Source organism: Osmia lignaria, chromosome 7 (genome assembly GCF_051020975.1).
Source record: "Osmia lignaria lignaria isolate PbOS001 chromosome 7, iyOsmLign1, whole genome shotgun sequence".
In the NCBI taxonomy this organism is placed as follows: domain Eukaryota; kingdom Metazoa; phylum Arthropoda; class Insecta; order Hymenoptera; family Megachilidae; genus Osmia; species Osmia lignaria.
In genome coordinates, this window is record NC_135038.1 from 4733352 (window position 1) to 4744237 (window position 10886).

General features: G+C 32.5%; 2 protein-coding genes across 5 annotated transcripts; both read right to left on the reverse strand.

Moving 5' to 3' along the window:
- Positions 1–29: 29 nt before the first annotated feature.
- On the reverse strand, positions 30–4434 carry RNaseZ (ribonuclease Z). Of its 4 annotated transcripts, none has more exons than XM_034336056.2 (7): positions 4260–4434; positions 3014–3415; positions 2105–2786; positions 1701–2020; positions 1236–1634; positions 829–1172; positions 30–753 (listed from the first exon to the last, which is right to left on the reverse strand). In XM_034336056.2, exons 2-7 carry the CDS (start codon positions 3182–3184, stop codon positions 405–407), a joined length of 2265 nt encoding a protein of 754 aa, XP_034191947.1. In that variant the 5' UTR covers positions 3185–3415; positions 4260–4434; the 3' UTR covers positions 30–404. The 4 variants fall into 4 exon arrangements, with proteins under 4 accessions (XP_034191947.1, XP_034191946.1, XP_034191945.1 ...); XM_034336055.2 differs by lacking the exon at positions 4260–4434 and adding an exon at positions 3622–4108; XM_034336054.2 differs by lacking the exon at positions 4260–4434 and adding an exon at positions 3535–4108 and having other exon boundaries at positions 3014–3412.
- Positions 4435–6277: 1843 nt separating this feature from the next.
- LOC117609545 (SCY1-like protein 2) lies at positions 6278–9568 on the reverse strand. Its single transcript, XM_034336023.2, has 3 exons — positions 7359–9568; positions 6901–7288; positions 6278–6812 (listed from the first exon to the last, which is right to left on the reverse strand). The coding sequence occupies exons 1-3, from the start codon at positions 9076–9078 to the stop codon at positions 6422–6424; spliced, it is 2499 nt and encodes an 832-aa protein (XP_034191914.2). The 5' UTR covers positions 9079–9568; the 3' UTR covers positions 6278–6421.
- Positions 9569–10886: the final 1318 nt, after the last annotated feature.

Genomic DNA, 10886 nt, shown 5'->3' on the forward strand with positions numbered 1-10886 from the left:
TATCAATTAGCTTGTAAGATTTTTCTCTTTTTTGTCGAGTTTCAATATGTTTTACGTATATTGAAATTTCAAATTCGACACAAAGAGAAAAATTATTTTTTGATATGTCTTTTATCCTTTTATACAACACTTTGTTATCTGCTCTCTATTTTTTATACATAAATGAAATTAATATTAAGATCGTTATTTCAACGAAATTATCTGTAATTTATGTTATTTATCATACTGAGGAAAGCGGGATAAACTAAGCGCATTACATAAACAATAAATTCTGCTATTAAAAACATATCTGGAGTCAAATTTGTCTGATATTATCATCCTTATTTTTAATTATTTATTCATACTAAAATAATTGCAAATTTATACCACCTTGAAGTATGTAGATCTAACGAAGAGAAGAGTCATTAACTGTCAATTACTTTATTATACGCACTGAACATCACTTTCAAACATGGATAGAAAAGAGGTAATAATGGTAACTGTGGTAATTTCACCTCCATATAATCGTAAGCAAGTCCAACATTTGCTTCTTCCTTTGGAATTGCTGGAATTTTTGAATAACGTTGACTAAAATGCGTTAATAGAGTGAATTTTGCATTCATATATTTTCCAGCTTTTATTGCTTCGGATGTTGTTGAATGTAATTTACGTTTAGCCATGCTTTCACGACCATCATCCATGGTCGCTTCATGAATTAATAAATCACAATTTTCACCTAATTTTATCAAATTTGGACAAAACATCGTATCACCACTGAAACAAAAATATTCAATTGAAAGAATACTTTTTACCTCAGGTACACTTATTTCTTAAACAATTCTATCTCACCTATAAACAATCTTTTTATCATCCTTAAGGGTAATAGAAATACCAAAAGCGTGTTTGCAATGATTTACAAAAATAGTATCAATTTTTGAAACATTCATTACATTATACAATAATGATTCAGAAGAAACAGCCAACTGATGAGCGTTTAAATATAAATCATAATTGCTGATTATGATGTACTGCTGTGAAATAGATTCAAATCGTTGGTTATAGAAATTCAACCATGGTATTATGTAAGCCGGCACTAACAAATATAATTTTTCATCTGTGATCTGTTTTCTTCTGTCCAATAAGCCAATGAGACCTAAATGATGATCCGCGTGCATATGAGACACATAAACTGCCTGCAAAGAAAAATTTATATGAAATGATAATTATAGTGGAAATTTTGTTTATTTCTTATTTACCTTAATAGTGCGTAAAATATTGTCACTTTCGGAAAATCCATAAAACCTAATTATCTGACCAAGGGTGCCTTCTCCACAATCCAACAAGATACTAGTATTTTCATCGATTCTTAAGAGAATGCCACTTGTATTTCTAACTTTGTTCGGTACGCTACAACCAGTACCTAACATTACAATTCGAGGATAGCTAGAAATATTAGTTAAATTAAGCTCTTCTGTTTTTTTCTCAATATTAGCCCTCACTTCCTTCAACACGTTTTCAAGCTGATCAATCTTAAGAACTTCTTCAATATATGATTCTTCTGCCTGATAAATATTATTATTAGTTAGAGGTGTAAATTCTGGCCGTATTTTAAATACTTGTATTGCTCTGGCTCGATAAATAGAATCCTTTTGAGTCTGAAATGAAATATTTTGTTAACTATATTAATCGACTTGATACTTTTTTCTTGCTGAATACTTTACCTCTTTATCTTTTTTAAAGCAATCCTTGCTCAATAAAGGAAATATTTCAGGATGCAACATATGCAATAGATATTGATTCTTATGAACAGCTTCGCTGCCCATACAAGTATTTTCATCATTTAAAACGACATGTTGCGTCTGCGACGAAAATTTTTCTATCCAATTTTGATATCGTTGATCATTCAAGATCTTTTCAGGAGTGAAATGAAATACAGAAAAGGCTATGTTATTTTCTTCTGATAATGCCTGTTGCTGATGTTTTAAAAAAGCAGGATGATTTACTAAAGAATCTATGTACTCTTCGTCGGGACACTCTACAACTAAAAAAATCAGATTCATATACATAGTAAAACTTTAAATTTCATTTTTAAATGAAATTTAAAAATAAACAATTTTAGAAATACCCATAAAAGTGAATTTGGGACCATCTGGTTCAGAAACATCTTTACTATAAACAACAGATCCATCTTCTTTAGTAACGTTTTTACCAGACTTTAGTAGATTCCGAATTGGACCATTTTCTATACCAAGTTGAAGACATTTATCTATCAACAATTTTCCACGTTTTGGGTGAATTTCACAAATATAACATACTATTTTTGGAGTGCCTTTGATCTTTTTCTCTCCATTTTTTACACTGTTTGCAGGTCTTTTACCATTTTCATTTGTATCATATTCGTTTTCATCCGATACATTTTTCTCAGTATTTTTTGTTAAGGGAACATACCAGACTGTCATCATATGATCTTTAAATGGTTCTGACTCATTGACAGAAGGATAAGTAATTTTGAGTCGTGGTAAGTTTATAAATGATTGAACTGTACGTACAAGATTTTCTACTCCTTCAGGGCTATGAATACGTAAATCGGTTGTACCATTATCTTGTGCAGTTAGCATTAAACCTGGGAGTCCCCCAACATTTCTCCAACTAAGATTTGTTATAAATATATGATCTATTTTAGATAGTTTACAATGATGTTCTTGGCATAGCCGCTGAGTTCCTTCACCGCAATTGAACAGATAATGAACTTGATCGGTTGTAAAAAACATAAAGGCTGGGATTCCAGGTGCTCCACTTCCCACAACCTGTTTTTGAAATATTTAGTTGTAATAAGATAATTTATTTCATTAATCTGGCAGTGCACACATTAATTTCTGGTAAATGTAAAAAGTCATAATATAAAAAATACTAACAACATATACTGAGGTTAGAACTAATTGTTTATTGGATTCTCATTTATACACTGCCAGGTTAAATCCAATCTATCATTTCTTTATCAAATATTTATGTTATTTATAAAGATTTTAATTACCTGTAACTTTGCAGAATTATTGAGAGTGGAAAGCAGTTTAAGCTGTTTCTTCTGTTTCATTATCAACTTTTTATATAATTCAGTTATGTTCGTTGATTTTTTTTTTAATTCAGTCTGTGTATGTGTATTTCGTACAAAGTATTTGCAAAAATACTTAGTCAATTGAAACATTACTAAATGATTATTAATACGATTATTATCTACAATAATTATTATGCTTGTATTTCATCATTTCATTTCTATAACTATAAGTTGATTGCAATAGATATTTTTGTAATCATTTAACAATTAAACAGAATGTTATAACTGTAATAATAAATATACTGCAACAGTTACAAATTATTCTTTTGTTATTTTACATTTGCATCATTTTTCATTTATAACCTCATTATCTGCAGACTTCTGAAAATAAAAACGCATAAATATGTACATTTTTGTTAATGATTTCAAAATTAATTTTTCTAAGAATAATTGATTATTATTATTATAAATTGAAGACCCAAAACTAAAGGTATAATCACCGTTTATATATAAACACGTGTTATTAAACGGACCACGCTTGATATGTATACACATATATATATGTTATATATATATTTTATACATACATATATCGTCTCTTTCATAGTGTTCCACTCTTCTATATAAACGGGATCAAAAACCCCCCCATTTCTAATACATATCAGATCCCCTTTTTTATTCCAACGGTCATATATGTACAGTGGATCACAAAATTATTCGCTCACCGTTTAAAACAGAATACCTCATTTAAAATTCGACTAAATGACTTAAGGCTTTTTGAGAAGCTATAAAAATTAATTGCTGCTTTAAAAAATTACAGTTTGTCGAAATCGTGAAAAGAAATAGCGAAAGAATAGCGAAGAACGAACTAGTCACGTTCTTAGATGAAAAGTCGCGATTTTCGGAAATTTTAATTACTTGTAGCTTCTAAGTGCATTAACCGACCTCGATGAAATTTTCAGCATACACATAACACACTTCATTCAAGTCATTTGGTCCAATTTTAAATGAGATATTGTGTTTTAAATACAATGAACGAATAATTTTGTGACCCACTGTACAAGGTAGAACGTGTGATGAGAAAGAAGCATTACGATATTCATTTTAATACCACGAGTATCTACAGCAGTATTACAATGAAAGTACCAATTAACTTTTTTTTAAATATGCATATATATAGGATGATTCTATAAACAATAAAAGATTATTTCCCGTTTGTTAATACCTAATAAACGAATTGTTTCTCTCTCTCTTTCCCTCCATTTCCGAGCATTCTTGAAGTGAACGCAATAAAAATACAAATGTACAAAAACGTATATCTTCATAGCCCGTCTTAAGAAATTTAACATGAAAAAAATGTAAATAAATCTATGTGGCTTAACTTAGGAATGTTAACAAAAAACGTAAATCCTACGTTTCGTGTCCGTTAAATTTTAATTTGGGTACGCCTTCAGCAGATGTCGCTTCTATCACTCGGAAGACGCCATATGCTATGGGAGTGAAAATGATGTTTTCTTTTCTTCGATTTATTAACAATTAGATATGTAATTAATAGTTTTAATATATTTTTAAATTCTTCTTAAATTTTAAATTAATATTTGCTAGGCAAATTATTTAATATCAATTGCAATAATAAATGATCAATATTGAATTGTATTCAGCCAATCCCGTGGCAGCATGGTAGCTAACGAACTCTATATAAGGAACCGCTTAACGACGCCTTTTCAGTCTAGCTTGAATTCGCGTGTTTGGAGAAGTCGAGTCTCGTTGTACTTTTTCTAAGAAAGTCGTTTCAATCTTTTTTCAAAATTTATCCGTTTGTCTTCAATTTTATAGTTCTATATTTTCGAATTATATTCAAGCTAGGCTGAGTGTCATTATTTCGTTTCATATGTTCTGGGTGGTTTTTTCCGCGTCTGCCGCGTCATCCGTGTCTTCCGCGATCTGCAATTCGGTTTCATTGTGTTTTCCCGGACGATCGTAAGTCCCCTTGTTCATTTTCATTCCTTCTATCTAAGTCGGTAAGGTGAGAATTGTAAGCTTCCTGAATTTGATGCCGAACAAGAACGACCGCCATTTTGTGGTCGCAATTGAGGCGTTGCATTCAAGAAGATACAATTCGTGCCGCGTTTGGAAGTAATCTATTCCAAGGGATTTTTCTCTTGAAATATGGTGATGTCCGTGACGTGCACCTCCATTACACGACCCGATTTACACGACGATCAAACAATATTATTTTGTGGTCTCTAACGGCCTTTTAGAATACGATTCATTTTGGGTCGGGCTGGAGGGGAGATCGTACGCGTGAAATCGGTAACCCATTAGGGACGCTTTGCGATTGCTGATGAACGGAAGCAAAAGAAATAATAGTTTCTTTGCAACGCAAAGAAACGCCATTTCTCCGCTTTGTTTCGTCTGCATCATTCGCAGTAAATAGAATTGAAAAGATATTTTCTTTTCTATTTACAACTTAACCTCTCCTCTGGTATATTCATCGAGACTACGTTATCGGACGAGACAGGCCAATGTAATTGAGTTTGCAAAAACCCGTTGACGGGTGTTGCTTTTAGTTTCGCACGTTTCGTTTCGGGGCGGCTCCTTTCATTTAGGAGTACGCCATTTTCTGAGCATATGTACGGAAGAAGTGGCACATTTTTAGCTCGAATTTTTAGCTTAGGGAGCAACCTGCCTATACGAGACGCTGAAGAATTAGGTTAAGATTTAGATTTAAGGATTTAGCTAGCTTTTAGCTTCAAAAAGAGGATAGGGGATGATTAGCACTTCTACCTCTTTTTCGGGTAGGTTCGATATTGCTTATAGTTTTCGTTTCTATTGGAACGAAAAGTATAGGAACTGCGATGATGTCTTCCGCAGTGTAGAGTTTTGCATGGAAGGGAGGATGGGACGTTGGAGTTAGGGCGAGTCACCAGTTGCAGCAACCTCCACGTGGTGTGACTTGGGAAATTTGTATTGTTCTAACAATACAAATTTGCGAATGGCTGCAAACATTGTACAAACTGTAAAAAGAAATGGAAATAAATATTTAATTTCATGTAAATTTAAATTGCGTCATTAATTCCCAATATATGTACCTTTCCTTTGTCCTAATAGTAATATAGTTTCTGACTAAGGCGATTAAATTTGTTGTTCGAAATAGTCATGGCTTCCAAGTTCAACATTTTATGGATATTATAATTTTGAATATGAAATGATAAAATATTTACACATATTTAAATTAGACCTTCCAAATGCTCTTAATTTTATTTGTCCTATAACAAAAATCGAACCATAGAAATACAAGAAATTTTATGTTATAATAAATTTAATTAATAAAATACCTTACACTAATTAGTACTTAATGCTATGACACTTGTATTATTAAAATCATTAACTAAGTAAGTCCATTACATCGCAAGAAGGTGGCTTCTCCATGTTTTGGCTTGAATTAGAAGTTAAATTTGACTGAAATTCTAACTGATTCATCGGGTAATTGATATTATTTTGAGGAATCATTAAATTAGGAACACATGTATTTCCTATGTTTTTTAAGTGTAAATTTTGTGCTTGCGGGTTCAATTGATGTTGACTAGAACCCGGAGATTTCCAGGAATAATTAGGTTTCGAATTCGAGATTGAAAAGTTTAACTGATCTAAGTTAGATTTTAACAAAGTATCAGTTAAATCTTTTACTGCTGGCTTTTTATTAGGTTGAATACTTGTTGGTATTAAAGGTGCCTGGGATTGTAATCTTTGATGTACTTCTTGCTGTTGAATTAACCTGAAAATTAAAATATTAAAACAATTGTACTTCGTACAGCTTAAAATCTAATATTAACAGAAACTGAGCAGTAATTTATGATATTAACCGAAGCTTATCTTCCATGGTCAAACCATTTTCAATCTGCAGGGACTTCAAATTTGTATTTACACTCGTATTTGGAGCAGGGATGGCTGGAATTGGATTTATGTTATCAGTGGGTGAAACAATTTTCTTATAAATGTTGGTAGATTCTGAAAGTTCTAAATTCAATTGTTGTGTTTCATTGCGCATCGCATCTAATTGTTTCAAAGCTTCCTTATGCTCTGATGTTACATGACTGATCATTTCCATCACCAAGTTTGATAGAATTTCATATTGCGGGAAACTAAAATTTTGCTCAATACATAGAGGTAATAGAAAAGGTAAAATCTTCGTTGCTATTATTTCTTTACTCATTCCCACTTTGCTATGATTCAGTAACATCCTGTAGATACCTGAAAAGAATATCCAATTAATGTATATTACTTATTGCTGTATTATTTTATTAATAAACGAATATAATACCTATGATAGCCATGAGAACTGCAGGCTCGCTAGAGCGTGGAATTTCTTGTAGAAAAGGTAACACTTGATCGATGACGAGCCATCGATCAAAGTTAGGTAACATTTTTGCAAGGCATAACAAACAGTTAACTCTAACTCCAAGACTTTTACTGCTGGATCCTTTTTCATTTAAACAAATTCTCTTCATTCTAGGCAAAATTGCATTTTTAATCAGTGGTCCTTCAATCATCGTTATAATTTCAGGTAGAGCTGATAAACATAATTCTTGCAATTGTTCCCATTCAGACTCTAAAGCACGTAGCAACATTGGAACTATATCCGTCTTTATTACCTCCGCGGTACATAATTTTAATAATAAATCAACATGTTGCATGAAAACAAGACTGATCTGCGGTGGATCGTCTAACGTCAGAACATGTTTAATATTTGGCAAAATACATTCTCTAAATTCTTCCACAGAACTTTTCTCCATCGCATATATTATGCTTGGCAAAACAAATGGAATCATCGGTGGATTGATTAATTCTTTATACAAAGCTGGAAGGACTCGGTGCAGTATAACTCTATGCGGTAGCTGCTTTAGAAGTTGTGGTAATCCTTTATAAAATTGTGACTTCTGTAAATTATCCCATTGAAAGATTTTATCTAAATAATTTAATGTTTTCACAGCTATATCCATGAAATATTCTATTTTTACAAATTGATGAGCATCTGGTCTTAATTCAGGATTATGGTTCAACATAAGTTTCACCGTATCTCTAAGATTATCCGGAATTGGAAGAAGCTTAGATGCAATAGTTGAATTTGTGAAACAGTCTAAAAAATGTTTACATTTCATTAAATCATTTTTACAGTCATAAAGTGGTACATTCATAGGAGAATGTAAAATATACGCCAGTATTCCTAAAGAAAATATATCACTGGCTGTACCGACGCTGCTTGCTAAAATGCATTCTGGTGCTTGATAATTTAAATTCGGTTGGGCCGCAAACGAAACCGACATATCGTATTCTACGTACGACCATTGCGACTGTTTACCCTCGACGCTTTGATTCAAAGCGCAAAAATCAAATCCAAAAATTTTCCATGCTCCATGGCTATTAACGACGATAGATTCTGGGCATAGATTTCTGTGCAACAGTTTAACATCTCCGTGTAAAAATGCAAGGCCCTCTCCAAGTTGTAGAAGACCATATTTAATTTCTACGTCGTGTAATTTATAATCTTTCAAATTATTTGGCAGCAGTTGAGGTAAATTATCATGATTTCCCAAGACATTAGCTAAGCTGGCTAAGACAGGCTCAGTTGCAAATGCTAAACTATCTCTTGATTCTTCCAAAGGGTGTTGGACAGTTAAAATTTGTGGATGACGCAATTTTGTTAATTGTGCCACGCCTCTCTTCAAGGTTTCTAAGATCAATTCTTTATCATTTTTGGAAAATTTATCCAGAATTCGTTTCTCGAATACAAAAATTGCTGCTTCTTGCTTTGTAGATTTTTTATAACCGCTATAAACTTTCCAAAGCAATGCTGGTCCTGCACTTGCAATGTGCGCATTTATCTCAAATTCTCTGGTAACTGGATTGCCAGGAAGAACATTTGATAATTGTGACAATCCGTAAGCGGTGTTTTGAACTGTGTTAGAAATTGTATTGCTCACAGTATTTCTTAATTTTGCAAATACATCCATCTTATTTTCTAATATCTTTGAAGTAATCATTTATTAATGCTTAATAAAATATGTTTTGTAGCTTAGAGATATATTTGAATTTTTATGTTCGTAAATTCTTTTTAATCCTGATTAACAGTTATCAAGTACTGAATAATCTTTAAATTTTAATACACATCGATTTAACACTGAATATAAACTGACATATACTTTATATTTTACACGAAAACATTTCTTTCAAGCATTTGATAACACTGTAAAATGCTCTTATCATATAGGTAATACTTATATTAAAATTAATGCTACTACATCAAATATAATATTAACTGTTTGACATAATCACCTAACTTTTACATATTGTATTGGTTAGTTGTATTTTACTAGCCTTCTGTCAATGATTTGAAACCTACATATTTGTTCTACGAAAGAACATACCTCTTTTGCGCAGCTCAGGGAAGCCCCCTATTCTTATTTCTAACTTCGTGGCAGTATATTCGGTGGACAAAAATATACGAACAAAAGAAACAAGTGATCCCGTCGAAGGTCGGCGCGTATACTGAACATAAGACCACTAGGTATATTGCGCAGTTCCATTCCGCGCATGCGCAGTACCACACCGCGCATGCGCAGTTGAGCATGCGTGAGCCAAAAATGCGCAGAACGAATAAAAACTCGTTCGAATGAAATTTGAATGGATCATAAATGGATCATGGATGGATCATGAAATAATTATAGCGGACGTACGGTGGACGAACAGGAAACGGATGTCGAAAGTAGTAGCAATTAAAAGATGGTTGCAGATCAAAGGAAGCGTACAGTGCACAATTTAGAACAGGTGAACAAGATAAGGATGGAACATAAAACAAATGTATATGTTCTTACCTTTGTTTAAAGTTCACGTAGAAGAAAAATTCAAGCGTTTTCACAAACTATTTCGAACCAATTTTCTCTTATGCTTTCAATACTTCAAAATTGATGATATATGTATACGGTAAATTTCAAATTTTTATCCTTTATAAATAAGATAAATAAAATTGAAACTTTAAATGAAACTGATCATCTAATTAGATAAGAAAGGAAGAGGAAATGTTCGACAAATATTGATTTTTATTTTATCGTAGTGAGGCCCATTGTCTAATGCAATCTTTGTTTTAAAATTGCAGGCCTATTCTACTTATCGAGGAAAGTGTAAAATCCAACGTCTGTTTAATTAAAGGGTGGTTGGTAATTATACTGTACGTAAGTGTACTAATACTTGCCTAACAAAAGTGTAGTTACATGCTCTTGACGCGAAAAAATAATGACCCTCTACTTCAAAGAAAATAGGAAAAAAAAAACCAGCACTCCCGTGTAAGAGCAGACTTCTGGTCGATATAATCCCTCCATTGATTAAAGTCGATGCTCTGTTGTAGAATTCTCTCCCCAAAGGACGACCTTCGTAGTGGGGTGAACCGACGAATAAGGGAGAGAATGCTGGACGTCGACACCAGTTTAGTTGCCTTATGAACCTCATACGAATTCTATCGTCGTGGAACTTTATTTTTTTTTAACAATTCTTTCTATTTCTGTTTATAAACAATCCACTGATACTATCAGAAACATTCCATGGTGTACGAATCGCTCGAAAGTAAAAAGGGTGAACACTTGATACAATACCATTAAGTTCAAATTTCTTTTCTTTTTTTCATTATGGTGTATATCATTGTTGTTCCAGCTCGGGGGTGATTAATGAAAATTATGGTGTCTGTAAAAGATGTAAAATAATTTTAAATGGCGAAGATGAGAAAATCTTTGAAAAAAGTTTGAAGTGCACGACCTTTGATATCGATTCCCGTCAATTGCCGAGGTGCATCCGCTAA

Bases quoted from the DNA above. Each gene is read 5' to 3' on its own strand.
- RNaseZ (XM_034336056.2), bottom strand. From the start codon at position 3,184: ATGTTTCAATTGACTAAGTATTTTTGCAAATACTTTGTACGAAATACA. The intron at 2,021-2,104 runs GTATTTCTAAAA...TGATTTTTTTAG, and splicing joins TCCCAAATTCACTTTTATGG to TTGTAGAGTGTCCCGACGAA. The intron at 1,173-1,235 runs GTAAATAAGAAA...TTTTCTTTGCAG, and splicing joins ATATTTTACGCACTATTAAG to GCAGTTTATGTGTCTCATAT.
- LOC117609545 (XM_034336023.2), bottom strand. From the start codon at position 9,078: ATGATTACTTCAAAGATATTAGAAAATAAGATGGATGTATTTGCAAAA. The intron at 7,289-7,358 runs GTATTATATTCG...TATTCTTTTCAG, and splicing joins AGTTCTCATGGCTATCATAG to GTATCTACAGGATGTTACTG. The intron at 6,813-6,900 runs GTTAATATCATA...TTTAATTTTCAG, and splicing joins ACCATGGAAGATAAGCTTCG to GTTAATTCAACAGCAAGAAG.